Source organism: Haliotis rufescens, unplaced genomic scaffold (assembly GCF_023055435.1).
Source record: "Haliotis rufescens isolate VD_foot unplaced genomic scaffold, xgHalRufe1.0.p SCAF_13, whole genome shotgun sequence".
Lineage (NCBI taxonomy): Eukaryota > Metazoa > Mollusca > Gastropoda > Lepetellida > Haliotidae > Haliotis > Haliotis rufescens.
Genome location: NW_025963813.1, coordinates 26,313,797 through 26,331,351, shown reverse-complemented (window position 1 = coordinate 26,331,351; position 17,555 = coordinate 26,313,797). Strand labels below are relative to the sequence as shown.

Here is a 17,555-nt window from a genome sequence, read left to right as displayed (position 1 = left end):
TATCATCGACCCACTCAAAACCACCCGTGGGTTAAGGTTGACTCATAGCCAAATTGTTGGCGTCGAGATATAATATGTGAGTGTCGGGTTTACTCGGATCGTATCCTTCCACTAATTTATTATTAGCCTTAGGATACCTTTTCGCCGCCATCGATATACCACCTCTTAATCCTTTCTCAACAAGTGCATATCATAATCTGTGAGTAGTTTTAGTTCTACGCCGGTCTTCTTCAACAATGCATCCCACGATAGTCCGGGACTGGAATAGTACCATGCTGGGTCCAAGCCGTATTGCTTTAAACATGTCTTTCTAAATATCTCGAATATATCGGCGAGTAACAGTACATTGGTTTTTAAGTACAGATCGTGATAATCGCCTAAATTCTTACAACCTAATTTATCCCAGACCGTCAGAGCGTGTTCATAATCGGCATCTGTTATTTTAGATTCTGTTAAGTTACTATAGAATGATTCGAGGGGTGGTAATTCAGTTTCTTCGAATCTAGACCAATCATCCATATATTCGTAAGGATATACACCTTTTCTCAGCAACAAATGACGAGTTATCTTATCGGTATATTGATTTGTTATCGCAAAGTCATCGGGATTGTTCGCATTAGCTGAATTGTTCAGGGAAGATAACAGAAACTGTACGGTGTCTATGAATCTAAGCTCATTACTTTGCTTTATTCTAGATTTCCCGTCCTTGTCCCTATAATGTATAGGTTTAGTCAACGAGAACGATATGTATTTTTCCATATTATTAGGAATGCATGTTAAACCGCCGTCGGTCTTTGAGATAGCTTGCATAATGAGATGTGAATCGTATCCCCTAAGGTTATGAAACACAACGGGGATGGGTATTGTTTGAGAGTTCATTTTAAGTTTCAAGTTACACTCGTTATGCGCGGCTCCTCAATAATTACCCGTGATGTGGCAATGATCTCTTACGGAATCCCCATCCAGGGGTTTATTACAAATGTGACAACTCGTTGAATTCTTATGGGCCTTCCAATCATCCCTCGTCATACGCATGGGTTTCTTACACGATAATTTTTCCCTGTTTATTCTCTCTTTGTTTTGTAGATATTCTAGGAACTTTCCCGCTGCATCGGGACCTCTGTAAATCACGGGAGTGTTTGTTTTTTTCCATCATACCTTACAACTATATATCCAAACCCAAAGGAATATGTTCTTGAGTTTTGTACGTAAAACTATCTTGATTATCTTGATTGCTGTTGGTATTTTCTATGGGTTTGATATGCGCTTCGAAGTCAGCGTAAATTACGTATGGTACTGGCATTTGATTACAATAATGTTCAAATTTTAATATATTTTTTCCCTCTTTAGGCATATCGATCCTGATAGCATTCTGTCCAACACCTCTACAGTCTTCTTTATGCGCTTCTAATAGATCTTGTCTGCTGTACCCATGTAGGCATCTTTCGCAGAAATATTTCTTTTCCTTATGTTTTGTTTGATCGTATAATAGCCTGTTTAAACTCTTTATCCACGTATAATGATATTTTCCATCTTTTTCGATCAGAAATGAATTGATTCTGGGGATATGTTCCGGAGCGGAGCTTATCCTGTGTACAACAATTCCTTTAGAATGTCCGAAAACATTTATAGCTAAATTATTTTGCTTTTCCACCTTATCAATTTGTGATATTGGTGTAGGTTCGTCTATACCATCGAAGTTGAGTCCATCGTTTTTGGGATAGCTAGAAGGTCTATCCGGATGCTTGTCTACGGGGAACAATGCAGATCTTATCATCATTCTTAAACAGTCATCGGATTTATTTTTTACATTAATTATGGCTTTTTTCTTTTTATAATACGGGGGTAAATCTATATAAGATCCACCTTAGAAGGGCATATAATTTGCTATATCTAAATATAAACTATCGATTTTATCCACACCCCAACCCGAACCTCTATTAGTCCAGCGTTCTAAAGTTTCCTGTATCCTCTGAATTGATGTATCTAATGATGGGTTTATAGTATCGGATTCGGTTATAACTTCTTGATTGCTTCGGAAATATGGTTCAGTATATTCGGTGCTATCGTCTGTGTTACTTTTACTCAATGACATTTTAATCGTCAGCTGGTATTTTATACTATGTAAATCATCTAACTCCTCGTTAATTTTACTCGATATGATGGGCTTAATATCGTTAACATCCATGTTGGAATTAATATCCATCTTCCAACCTCTTAGATATTTACCAACGTCGGAGGATGTGGGTACAAATATTAATTCTTGTTGTTGATTATCAACATTATTAGTATCATCATCATCAGTATCATCATCATCATTATTATCTAGTAAAGCGATCAATTCAGCTCTTCTCATTCGAGAATAACCTCTCAGCCCACTGTTTCTCGCTTGAGCTTTGAGTTCCCTAACAGTCTGGGGTTTGTTGTATTCCAAACCGAGTAAGGATATCAATTCAGCTTTTCTCATTCAAGAATATCCATGTAGACCACTTTGCTTTGCCATAGCCTTCAACTCTCTGACAAAAACCATTGTGGTTGAATGGTATATGCAAAATGAGACAAATGTCTAATTGGTTGTTTTCATATATCTAAATACGTATTCTCCCCAACCTATTCCTCTCATTGATGTAATCTCTCTTCCTAGCATAAATAATCTTGTTCCTGACCCTATCAGCACCGTGTTCCTTACATAAACAATAACGACCTTTGACCCCTATCCCGCATACAGAACACGTATAGGTTATGTTTCCGCGCCTGATGTAATAATTGTGTATACCCCAGTAAATTTCAACACAGCGTCGGTTACATAGAGTCGTCTTACCCATGAGTGTAAATATGCAATTATTCATGGTTATACATCTATCATATCATTTGTCTAAATGCAAATCACATCTACACTGGTGAGATATTGATTATGCATAGCCACAGCTGTGGTTATTTATGAGTAGTCATGGTATAGCTGAAAATCAATACAGAAGTCAATCCCATTATCACAAATGCGACCTCGCGGTTCTTTTGAGCCTTGACGGTGTATAAAACTGACTCATTGTTGGTCTCGGTAATTGGGTCGAGTTTTTTCCCATAAACGAGGTAGTATTCGTGCATGGCAGATTCGACATCCTTAAACGTTTGAATTGAATGTCCTTCCTTACGCATTTCTTCATGAATAAAATCTAATCTCTTCATTCTCTGCCGCGTATATTGTGACTGGGCTGCTTGGAGTTGTTCTAAAGCATTGTTTTGTCGTTAACGCTCCTCTTCAACTTCTTTAGCGTTTGATTCCCTCATACTAGAAAATAAAAAATTACTCCCGAAAAAGCTAGAGCATTAACAATAGCTCCACCGACCATCATCGCAATTGTTGCCATATTTATATGAATATAATATATTCAAATGTTTAATTAATTACTTCATTATGTCTTCCGGGATAAGCCCTTGTTTGATGAGCATATCCTTCGTTGCCATTGCTAATCCAATATCCAGAACCATCATACCTATATCAAATCCATTAAAATCTAGCTTGGGAGGTGTGGCTTTAGTAATCATTTTAGCCATACGGGCATAGCCAATGGCCAAGCCGGTAACCACCGCTGAATGATACGTCGCGTTTACCAACATTTTACCGTCTGTAACTGGAGTAGTCATGCTTATTATAGCATTATATGCGGGCTAACCTCTAATTGAACTTGTTGTGACATTGGGGGTGACGTTTTCTCTTCTCCGGTCTTATAAAAGAACCATACAGCCGCTATACCAACAACTCCTACTAGTGCCCATGTTTTAATCGGATTAATATTTGAATTATTTATTAATTTCGCTTTCCTCGCCAGTCCTCCCTTCCTTCCTGCAGCTATTTTTGGGGGGTTCTTAGTAACTCTGGGTTTTAGTATTTTCTCATTCACATGTGGTGCATTCACATGTTGTATTTTCTCATTCACATCCTCATTCACTCGTTGTTCCTCGTTCACTTGTTGTTGTGTGTTCACAATCTGTTGTGGTGTCACCTGTTGAGTCTCCATTATTTATTTGAACTTCGTTCTTTATATTATTAAGTGGGCACGTATGTCTTAATTGACAATACCTAGCCGTTATTAAAGCTGTGGTGAGTGGAGCTAAGAACATTCCGTATCTATGATAAAACTCACAGCTCACTGAGCTTATAGCGTGTTCGATGAATGGGTCTTTCTCTAGAGATTCGCATAAATACATGCGATGTTCTGCCGGGATAGGGAGAAGCGTACTAGCTACGACTGTGTATAGTTGTAATATAGAAGACCCTATCATTTTAGTCATGGTAGCTCCCAGTCTAGACTCGTAACGTGCGTACAGGTTTTTTGATTTCTTCGTCGGTCATGTTATCAATTTTTTCGATGGTATAATTTTCTCCCAAATATTGGGAACATTTTCCACCGGCTACCAAAGCGGCGAGTCTTTCTCTATGTTTATGTAAAGATTTATCTACATGTTGATGTGTTTGTTGATCTGCATCACATTCTTTGAGCATTTGTTCGATGAGTTCGTCGCATTCCATAATGTAATACCTAAGGAGATATTTAAGTCTAACATAATATAATATGACATATCCAATACATCCCGTAATAATGAACTGTTGCGAAAGAATGATGATTTCGAACCACATTTTATGTCATATTAACCGCTAATGTTCAATTTGCTACATTTGCTATAATTTTGCCACATTTTGCTACATTTTGCTACATTTTGATAAGCAATTGCATAAGCAGCTAATTGATCGGTTTTTAATACGAGTTTACAGTGCTTCGTTGCCACTAACAGTTTTCTGACTTTGTCTCGTTCAATCTTGGTATAAATAACGTCATTTTCGCGTAAACATTCCTCGAATGAATCTCGATCTTTGCAATGAAACAGGGCTACCCATTTGGTCTGCTCTCAGAGATCTTTCAGGACAGAGTTGTATTTTTGAGTAAGTACCCAAACGCTATGTTGAGTATGCCGACCGGAGAATGCTAAATACGAAAGCATATCTTTCTTTTTGGTGAGTTCTTTACTCGCGCTGCAATCGTCTATTACGAAAAGTGTTGATTCTCCTTTGTATTTTTCTTGACATACTCGTAGGCAGTCTTGTAAACGATCGCCTGGATCGACTCTGTGTACCCCGTCGTCATTCATTACCCAATCTCTCGATAGGTATGTTTTATTAACGCTTATAGTTGGGCACAGAATAATAATATGATCGAAAACGTCCCTATATAATGACTTTGTAAAATATCTAGAATAAAAGCTGTTTTTCCACAGCCCGTTTGCCCGCATATGATAGCGCAGTGCGGATCTTTAGGTAAAAGATTATTAATAGATTGCTTGCACGAATCGCCCATTCTGTATATTAAGTTGCGCATTCATAATCACGTACAAATATATGTTTAATTTACCAGCCGATTCCTGGAGCTTCGTTATCTGTATGGTGACACCCTCGCTAGCATTTTCTATTCTCCTCCCACTGCCGTGTAGTTGGTCATCGTCCGTTGTTCGCATGTCGAGCCATAGCGCGTACTTCGTGGTGAGGTATTCACCCATCGATACACTCCCGAGAGACAGATCTTTCACGACCCCGATAACTTCTGGGGACCGTTTTATAGAAGGAAGTTTTTTAATCTCATCCCACTGGTGATACGCTTGCATTCCTTGGCTATATAGTTGATTAGGAACGCCCTCGATAGTCAATTCTACTTTTGTAATCTTGGGATTGTAAAACTTCTCGGTATTTCTTTTAAATGCATCGGGGGGACCCTCGAACAACATTTAAATACCCTTCAACGACCTCGTGGGAATGTTTAGATTGATATTCCACATCGTATCTTTTTTGTCCCTCGTGATCTTTCGATGTCGCAGCACGCGATCGTACAAAATGGCTAAACTTCCCGTATAATGGTTACGAATTTGTCTGGCTAATTCGGGATCCGTTATCATATCGTACTCCAGCGAGATATTGTCAATGGAATAGCTAGCATCTTCACCAGATCTGATTACTCTACCGTAGTCATTAAAAGTGAGTTCATATTCTAACCTATTGCCTAGGGATGTTACCTAATGCGTCGGCAACGGCCTTTATTTTTTTCGTTGGTATCAACACCATTTTCAGCACCTATGCGCAGTCTCAATGTGTTCTTAATACAAATACCTTGGTACTGTAAGTTCTTTATCCGTTCTCCAGAGATCCATGTAACAATAGTATACATCACTATCGTCGATACTCAAAACCTCATTACCGCTAATTTTAATCGCGATTTTCTTAACGATAGCATGACCTATGTTCTGAACGGGCTCCCTGTTAACGTCGGTAGAATGCAAACCAAACGTAAATGCTAGTCGGACAGTTCCCGGAACTAACACATCGTGTGCGCCGAGATTAGGAAAGCGAACCAGAAGCGTTTAATTCTGATCGATGGTACTAGGGTTATTAGTTATAGTTACAGACTGACGAATTGCTTTGACCCCTAATGGATCTCGAAGTCTACGTTGTGGGTTTAACTTGCGTCCGTATTGTGAAGACATTGTTATATTGAAAACATGTACCCTATGTTTAATATAAAAATGACTGATTATGATCTAGATACCTTTGATGACTCTGATAACCAGAATCCAATCGAAGATACTGATGAAACCAGCTTTTTGAATTTTAACGATGAACTTTTGAACCCAACCGTAAATGATGAACTTTTGAAACCAGCCGTTTATGATGATTACGATACCTTTAAAGATACCCCAATAGGTCGTGACTATTCAAAGTTTGAGATAGATAGTAAAGGAATATTGCGACTGCGTGGCGCTCCGGATATTGATCTTATGCATTCTCGTACTCGTAAGCCCCTAGCCTTGTCTACGATAGCCACTAAACACGGCATCAGCACTGTTCGTGATGAATGAGGTTTTGTGGACTACCGACGACTTCCGCGAAGACTACTAAGGTTCTTCGAACTGTGCGGGAAGAACTCGGTAATACAGATGATTTGGAAGCTTCCTCGAAGGTGGCCTGGGACCGACTCGAAGAAATCTTAGATACCTACTACGATAATTCAACGTTACAGGTACCATATTCAGAGTTCAGTATTAGGGAATTACGAGGTCTTGACAAGGCAATGCGAACAATGCGGGGAGAACTCATCAATAATACGGCTAAGATATCCGAAATCGACAAGCATATAGCTTATGAGAAAACAAAACTTGAACAGGCGGGCGATGAATTCAGTAGACGCCGTGTAGCGGAAAGATTGCGTAACTTAGAAGACGAAAGATCGGCCCGCCTCGAAGCAGCTTCCAGTAATAGAAAGGCACTTCGTTCGAAAATCAGTCGAATTCGAGAAACTATCGATCAAGTCCTCAAGGATGACACTACACTGGCCGATAAAATTAAAACATTGTTCAGAGAACAGGGAATAACAATTGCCAGTATTTTAACCGCGTTGGGATTTATTATATCGACTTTGACTCTCGCGTTAACCGGTGGCACAGGTGTTAGAGGTGGAGGTGGATCACCGCCTATGTCGGATGGTATAAAAGAGTGGATGAAAAAGCATTTAAAAGCATTAGGTTCAGCACTGGGATAGCTCGCTGAGAAAGCCACGGCCGCACTTCCCGGTATAATAGGGAGTATAGTTTCCTGGCTATTGAATTTATTAGCTAAGACCACCACTTGGCTTAGTCAAAACTTGTGGGGGCTGATCGTAGCAATTGCAGGGCTGTTGTACGTATTCGCTAAGAACTATTTAACCAAATCAGTTAGCTAACCAAATCATGAGTAAACCAGCCTTGACTCCACCAACTACAAGCGCTGTTTTTTCATCGATATGTTGTTGATTTTTAACCTCAATATGCGGTGGTACTTGTGCGTCAGTAGATGGTTGAGCATTAAAAGATGTGTTAGTAGATAACTGCGGCTTGACTATTCCCTTTTCGCCCGTGATTGTTTGCGTTATTAATTCGACGTTAATATCTGAATTTATACCTGGTTTTTGTTGATCGGTAGCGATAACAATTTTATTATTATAACTTATCACTTGACCGATCTTAAGTTCCATATTACTCGGAGACATGTATAGTCCCGGCGCATAAACGTAGTCCACTTTGGATTGAGCGTACTGTAATACATCTTGAAAACGCTTTATAGACGATGGTATGTCAACTGGGGAATTAATGGCGTCCTCCACGTTTGCGACAAACTGTTTTTGCGCATCGAACGCCGTCCCAGTACCGATAATGGACGTTCGTGTTTGCGATTGCACACCGAGAATTGCCCATACATGGGTTCTTATCGATTCATTAAATCTTACAAATCCTGGGTTAGTAAAATTATTTTCCGTTTTATCATTAAGAAATTCGTTCCAAGCGTTTGCGGTATCGTTCAGTTGTATAAATTTTTTAACAATATAAATAGACCCACTCTTAAAACTCATAATATCCCCTCTCCAATCGTTACTCGAAAGTTCCCAGCCTTTATACCAATGACTGGTTTTTTTTAAATAATCAAACATTCTTGAGTAAAATTTGTTGGTACGCACCAACTTAAAGAAATCAAATGAACCTTTATTATCTTCTTTAACTAAATTATCGCTTTCTTCTTTGACGGTTACTTTTTCCTCTGTGTAAGGAACACCTAGACCATGGTTTGCTCCTTTAATACGCCAATCTTTACTCGTAGAAACATTAAATTCCTGACAAATACGCTCATACGCGGACCTATCATAATTATTATTTGTGGAATTCCACGCTCGATCCTGCGGTGATGGAGCATTAATTTCTTTAAGTATACGTCTTATCTGATAATACACGAGAAATAATAAAACAGACTTATTTAGCATATATCCTGGGGCATTAACAGATACACCACATCCCGTTGTGGCACACCATATGGCAAAGTTTAACTGATTCTGCCAAAATTGCATCGGATTGTGAAACCAATCATGCACCATTTTATCGCTAGTTGCCGTGACCCTGTACTTTTCAAAGATATCAGGGAATTTAACGAAAAAATCAGTACCATAGGAATTTACCATAATCGATAGATTAGTAATCTGTCTCGATTTCATATTTAAGTTATGATATAGTATCATTGTATATTTAATATGTATGTTACACTCCCGGGAATAACAAATGGTCAGTCTATTGAACTGCTTCATACTATCGATAACTCGGATGGACAACTCGAAGTAGCTCTATGCGATACAACGTATTACCCACGGTGGACCAATATAAATGCTTCAAGAGGTAATAATAATGAGACAGAAATAAATGGTGAAAAATACATTATACCTGATGGGTATTACAGCGTATGCTCACTCAATGATGAATTTTTTAAGCCTAATGGAGTTAGTCTAACACAAATGAGTCGAATGGGTTACCGTATATCGCTGTGTATAAGGCGACCCCACGTATAAGACGACCCCCCTGTACACGCCTTAAAAATCAACCCAAAATCCTATACTCCGTGTATAAGGCGACCTGGAATGAAACACATCACAAGTCTGACTGATATACCGGTAGAAGATTTAACGTGCTCTTGCCGACTGTAGCGTATTTCGCACACGGACATCACAAATTAGTTAGTTAGTTACTTTGGAGATTTAATGTGCGCTTTCCGACTGATGCGTATTTCGCACACATCACAAGTGCGCACACAAACCTTATATATGCAATAAAAATATGTTTATCTTGCGTTGTTTTTTTTCTACAATGATAGGTCGCGTGTGTAACTCCGTCACACGTCGCCATTTTGTGTTTACACGGTACGACACCAAATTGGTGCCCGTAAAATAAAATTCATTTATGAAGTAATAACATATGAGACAATGTTGAGTAATTTAATCGCCAATTAACTATGTTGTAACTAACTATTCTTATGTTTGCTTCACATTCAGCGTGTTTATTCCACAATCACTTGTACACACTGTCTCCAACACTTGTTAATACAACTGTAAAAACAGCGGGAATTGATTTCAGCTTCACCGGTTATCACATGTTAGGTCACATGTGCAATATGCAAATGATTACCAGTACTTCCGGCTCTCTACTCACGGATGTTGATTGTTTTACCGTGTCAGCTGGTTTGACAATCTGCATCGAGGAGAGGGTCATTTCAACTTTATTTGCAGAAATTATTAAACTTTATTCAAGGAAAAGAGATACAAATCATGTTTATGTATGGAAATAGTTATTGGAACAGTTATTTAGGACGAAATGCGAAGTTTTATTGTCAAATGCTGGGCTGGCTATCGGACGCCGGTTGACATCGCCAGTGGAAAAAAATGTGAGATCTTCAACTCCGTGTATAAGACGACCCCCCTTCTTACCCCCTCATTTTAGGTACGAAAAACTCGCCTTATACACAGCGATATACGGTACTGATTTTAAACGCTGGAAAAAAGGATGTAAAGCTTTACGAGAACTTAGCATACACACTTGGATGGAGAGGAGAAATAACAGTACTCAAGACATCAGATCAGGGACTCGATTTACCTGATTTAGTTCCCTATAAAGAGTTGTGCATCCATCTTGATCAGATCAGTACGACGGATAATATTCAACAAGAAAGTCCTTCAACTCTACTCAGATGTGTTCCAGTTAAGGATGAAAAATACAATAGTGGTAGAACGGAATCTTTCTCAACATTACAATATAAAAAATTAAAGAGGGGTATTATTTCAAACCTCAAAATTTCTATATTAGATGTAAAACACCAACCTGTACATATAGGATACTTAAGTGTAACACTCCATATTAAAAATAATGGTTGATTCCATATTTAAGTTATGATATAGTATCATTGTATATTTGATATGTATGTTACACTCCTGGGAATAACAAATGGTCAGTCTATTCAACTGCTTCGTACTATCGTTAAATGGGATGGTCACCTTGAAGTCGCTCTATGCGATGTAACGTATTACCCACGGTGGGCCAATATAAATGCTGCAAAAAATAATAATAGGATGTGGTTATTAAATCCATCTGGTACTGGCAAATCCATTACTATACCTGATGGGTATTACAGCGTAAGCTCACTCAATGATGACATTTTTAAGCCTAATGGAGCTAGTCTCACACAAAATGAGGCGACTGGGACAGTGAAATTAGACACTGGAAATCCAAATATATTTTTATTGGAACAATCAGCTACATGGGAATTTAGTCGCTTAATTGGCATACATCTGGATGTTAAATTACCCGATTTAGTTCCCTATAAAGAGTTGTGCATCCATCTTGATCAAATAAGCACGACAGATAATATTCAACTAGAAAGTCCTTTAACTCTACTCAGATGTGTTCCAGTGAAAAATGAAAAATATAATAGCGGTAGAACAGAATCTTTCTCATCATTACAATATAAAAAATTGAAGCATGGTATTATTTCAGACCTCAAAATTTCTGTATTAGATGTAAAACACCAACCAGTACATATAGGATACTTAAGTGTAACACTCCATATTAAAAATAATGGTTGATGCATCAGGCCCAGGAACACTCAGACAATGTAATACAATTGCGCTTTCCGATCTCAGAGACACAGAAGGATTCGATAAACCCGGTACCGATGGTAAGTTATACGCTTTACACTTACACGATAATGTATACAAGTGGAAAGAAGTTACATTCACAGGTAATCTAGAAGATTTAAGCGATGTCGACGTTAGTAGACTCATTAAAAACACTTCGTACAATATTATTGGCAACAACGATAATAAATGGACTATGGTCAACGCAAACATCGAGTGGCTACTGAATATCGTCATTACCCCACCTTATGTAATGATGGGTAAGGGACATAATTTAACTAAGATAATAAATAGTGGCATCGTACTCGCGGCTTATATCCCGTCAAAACGAAAAAGTGTGTTAGTCACCCCCCTGCCAGAAAACCCAGGTCATATGTTATATAGTCGTCCGGCCTTAAAAAATGTTACTTTAAATTTGGTTACTGAATTCGATGATATTAAACAGAACTTGAGTGCAATACCTAATATTTCTACGCTTATTATTGAAGTCTTGTTCGGAGATGTACCGGTAGATGCCTTTGAAATATTACCAGGTCTATCGATTAAATTGCTCAAGAAACACGAACGTCAACGTTGTAGTATTATTCATATCGGAGCATCGCCCGTTGCAACCCTCGAGGGGGTTCAAATTATTAAAAGTGGTAGTATTTCTCTTTCTAAGATATTCTTGCCGTATAATATACATTTGATAAGATTGATGTATACTCTCTAAACATTTAAGCAAGACCAATTAAAGACTATTATATGATCGTAATATACACTATGAGTTTATATCCGGCGCTCGATGAAGCAATTGAAAAGATGGAAACTGTTGATGGATTTCGATTACATCAAATAAGCGACATAAAACATCGAATAGAGAAGGATAGGGAGCTGAGACTTGGATTGTATAAAAAGTATCGCAGAGCCTTGAATGCTCTGGACGGAGTTGACACCGCGCTTGTAGCAGCTGGCATGGGACTCGGTGTAGCAGGTGTTGGTTTATTATCCCCCGCCGCGCGAAAGCGCGAAGCGGGGGATATAGTATTCACGACCGTCCGTCCGTACGTCCGTACGTCCCGTACGTCCGTACGTACGTACGTACGTCCCACCTGTTTGTTGCCGCGATATCTCAAGAACTAAACACTGGATTGTCTTCATATTTGGAACTATGGTGTATATACAGACTCCGCAGACACCAGTCGGTTTTGGTGACCTTGACCCCATTTTCAAGGTCACAGCAGGCATATCTGCTTTTGGAGTTGGAAAACGGTGTTGCCGCGATATCTCAAGAACTAAACACTGGATTGTCTTCATATTTGGAACTATGGTGTATATACAGACTCCGCAGACACCAGTCGGTTTTGGTGACCTTGACCCCATTGTCAAGGTCACAGCAGACAAATCTGCTTTTGGAGTTGGAAAACGGTGTTGCCGCGATATCTCAAGAACTAAACACTGGATTGTCTTCATATTTGGAACTATGGTGTATATACAGACACCGCAGACACCAGTCGGTTTTGGTGACCTTGACCCCATTGTCAAGGTCACAGCAGGCAAATCTGCTTTTGGAGTTAGAAAACGGTGTTGCCGCGATATCTCAAGAACTAATCGCTGGATTGTCTTCATATTTGGTACTATGGTGTACAGGCGGGGGATATTTCGTCACTCTGTGACAAATACTTGTTATCAACTATAATCGCCGCGCCTATCGTGCTCGGCATGGAAATAGCCGCTGGAGTCTCGGGACTGGCAGGAATAGCGATAAAATTCATTTCTCGTAGGTTACAAAAGAAAGCATTAAAACATGATAGTATTCAGATACTCGCCGAAGCAAAGTTGAACAGCATTGAGGATCATATTTCGACAGCAATGGTCGATTGTAAGATATCCGAGGATGAGTTTCGTTTAGTGCTGTCAGAACTCACCAAATACAACGAAATGAAGCAGAAGATTCGATCAAAATCTCGTAAGACCAGTGGTATTAGCGAAGACGAGAAAAAAAAGTTCATAGAACCGGGGAGGCAACAAGCGCGTCAATTATTCCATGCCAAAACCAAGAACTGGTTGGAGATTAAAAATAGATTGCTTACTATCGTTTGATCACATTTAGACAAATGCTTACATAAATATATATAATAATGGAGATCGAAAAAGCTATTAAATGGAGAGAATTACCACAAGGTTTTTATTATATCAGTGATGTCAAACCAACCAAATACGGTTATCAATTGTTTATTATCAATTTACAAGAAGAGTGTAGTTATATAGTCTGGTCTCCTAGTAAAATGAACGAAGAACTTAGTAAAAATGTTGAATTTCGCTTTATCGATAAAAATAATGAAGAATATTTTTATTACCATTTAGGCTCATCTAAAGCAATGATTGGCCCCAGGTATTGGTGAGCTAGAGCCAATTTAACTTAATCTCATGACTATCATTGAATCGCATCATCATTTTTGCATAAAAAATTCCACCTGTAGTAGCAGTATAGGTATATGAATCCGGCTCCAGTGGAAGTGGTCCAGAACCCCCATTACCTATACTACTGGGTATAAAAATGTGTAAAGATCTACTTCTGCAGAGCCACAGGGTATTATAATGTGTAAAGACCTACTTCTGCAGAGCCACAGGGTATAATAATGTATAAAGACCTACTTCTGCCAAGCTACAGGGAATAATAATGTGTAAAGATCTACTTCTGCAGAGCTACAGGGTATAATGATGTGTGAAGACCTACTTCTGCAGAGCTACAGGGTATAATAATGTGTAAAGACCTACTTCTGCAGAGCTACAGGGTATAATAATGTGTAAAGATCTACTTCTGCAGAGCTACAGGGTATAATAATGTATAAAGACCTACTTCTGCCAAGCTACAGGGTATACTAATGTGTAAAGACCTACTTCTGAAGAACTACAGGGTAAAATAGTGTGTAAAGAACTACTTTTGCAGAGCCACAGGGTATTATAATGTGTAAAGACATACTTCTGCAGAGCTACAGGGTATAATAATGTATAAGGACCTACTTCTGCAGAGCTACAGGGTATAATAATGTGTAAAGACCTACTTCTGCAGAGCTACAGGGTATTATAATGTGTAAAGACCTACTTCTGCAGAACTACAGGGTATAATAATGTGTAAAGACCTACTTCTGCAGCGCTACAGGGTATAATAATGTGTAAAGACCTACTTCTGCAGAGCTACAGGGTATAATAATGTGTAAAGACATACCTCTGCAGAGCCACAGGGTATTATAATAAGTAAAGAGCTAGTTATGCAGAGCTGCAGGGTATAATAATGTGTAAAGACCTACCTCTGCAGAGCTACAGGGTATAATAATGTGTAAAGACCTGCTTCTGCAGAGCTACAGGGCATAAAGTATACAGAAAACATTTGTCATTTGATTTTACATTATTTCATACATTTCCATGTTTACATTGTGTTCAAATGCAAATAAACTTCAAGTGTGGGACACTCACATGTTAAATCCCTGTGACAAAAGTATAAAATACCTGGGATATTATATAACATCCCTGTTTATGAGATTTAACCTGATTAGAGAACAATAGGATGACATCACTGTATGTTCATAAACTGTGTAAAGACCTACTTCTGCATGTACAGGTTATTCTCTTCAAAATCAAATCTGTTGCTCCAATAAGATGTCTTGGCTCGAAGATCTCCTTCCATGTTATTCCTGATGTCTACAAATATTGTCTCTGTTTCCAGATACGTATGTGAAGCCTTGCAATGAGGACAACAGCACAGACATCTGTGAAGCTTGTCCACAAGGCTATACCCTGGCATATGGATCTTCATCGTTCAATCCCAGGAAATGCTATCAAGAACCCGACAATATGCCGGCTCAGGATGGTAGGCTGTGTGGCCTGTAGCCAATCTAATTTGGCTTCAAATACTTGTGTTCAAGTTCTCTAGCATCTCTGCTTTTCTCTGCAATTGAATAAACTTAAAACATATAACGTGAAGACAAAACTCTGATAAGACGGAAAGTACATTTTTAGAGTTTGTTATATTTGTGTGGGATTTTAACCAATGTCTGTTGTTAATTTGAAAAGGAATTCACATGAGTTTGATCCTTGGTTAGCCACCATAGTTATGCATGTAGATTTCAGTACTGTGACCTGGTGACACCTGTGATCTTCAAACAACAGCTGTGACCTACCCATCACACCTGTGACCTACCCATCACACCTGTGACCTTCCCACAACAGCTGTGACCTACCCATCACACCTGTGACCTGCCCACCACACCTGTGACCTACCCACCACACCTGTGACCTACCCACCACATCTGTGACCTACCCACCACATCTGTGACCCACCCACCACACCTGTGACCTGCCCACCACACCTGTGACCTACCCACCACACCTGTGACCTACCCACCACATCTGTGACCTACCCATCACACCTGTGACCTACCCACCACACCTGTGACCTGTGACACCTGTGACCTGCCCACCACACCTGTGACCTTCCCACCACATCTGTGACCTACCCACCACACCTGTGACCTGCCCACCACACCTGTGACCTGCCCACCACATCTGTGACCTACCCACCACACCTGTGACCTACCCACCAGACCTGTGACCTACCCACCACACCTGTGACCTGCCCACCACACCTGTGACCAGTGACACCTGTGACCTGCCCACCACACCTGTGACCTACCCACCACATCTGTGACCTGCCCACCACACCTGTGACCTGCCCACCACATCTGTGACCTACCCACCACATCTGTGACCTACCCACCACACCTGTGACCACCACACCTGTGACCTGCCCACCACACCTGTGACCTACCCACCACATCTGTGACCTGCCCACCATACCTGTGACCTGCCCACCACATCTGTGACCTACCCACCACATCTGTGACCTACTCACCACACCTGTGACCTACTCACCACACCTGTGACCTACTCACCACACCTGTGACCTACCCACCACACGTGTGACCTACCCACTATATCTGTGACCTACCCACCACGTCTGTGACCTACTCACCACACCTGTGACCTTCCCACCACACCTGTGACCTACCCACCACATCTGTGACCTACCCACTACATCTGTGACCTACCCACCACATCTGTGACCTACCCTACAGACCTGTGACCTACCCACCACAACTGTGACCTGCCCACCACACCTGTGATCTGCCCACCACAACTGTGACCAGTGACACCTGTGACCTGCCCACCACACCTGTGACCTACCCACCACACCTATGACCTGCCCACCACACCTGTGACCTGCCCACCACACCTGTGACCTGCCCATCACACCTATGACCTGCCCACCACACCTGTGACCTGCCCACCACACCTGTGACCTGCCCATCACACCTGTGACCTGCCCACCAAACCTGTGACCTGCCCACCACACCTGTGACCTGCCCACAACACCTATGACCTACCCACCACACCTGTGACCTGCCCACCACATCTGTGACCTACCCATCACACCTGTGACCTGCCCACCACACCTGTGGTCTGCCCACCACACCTGTGACCTGCCCACCAAACCTGTGACCATTGACACCTGTGACCTGCCCACCACACCTGTGACCTGCCCACCACATCTGTGACCTACCCACCAGACCTGTGACCTACCCACCACACCTGTGACCTGCCCACCACACCTGTGACCTGCCCACAACACCTATGACCTACCCACCACACCTGTGACCTGCCCACCACACCTGTGACCTGCCCACCACACCTGTGACCTACCCACCACACCTGTGACCTGGTGACCCCTGTGACCTGACCACCACACCTGTGACCTGCCAGACACACCTGTGACCTGCCCACCACACCTGTGAACTACCCTCCAGACCTGTGACGTACCCACCACATCTGTGACCTACCCACTACACCTGTGACCTGGTGACCCGTGACCTGACCACCACACCTGTGACCTGCCCACCACACCTGTGACCTACCCACCACACCTGTGACCTGCCCGACACACCTGTGACCTACTCACCACATCTGTGACCTACCCACTACACCTGTGAC

At 40.9% G+C, this 17,555-nt stretch overlaps 1 protein-coding gene across 2 annotated transcripts in view; it reads left to right on the top strand.

The window, feature by feature from the left end:
- LOC124110767 (nascent polypeptide-associated complex subunit alpha, muscle-specific form-like) overlaps window positions 1-17,555 on the top strand; it is a 59,068-nt gene that overhangs the window by 9,904 nt on the left and 31,609 nt on the right. For both annotated transcript variants that reach the window (XM_046470160.2, XM_046470159.2), the window contains exon 4: window positions 15,235-15,378. In XM_046470160.2, coding sequence (XP_046326116.2) covers window positions 15,235-15,378 — 144 coding nt within the window. The remainder of the gene's footprint in view (window positions 1-15,234; window positions 15,379-17,555) is intronic.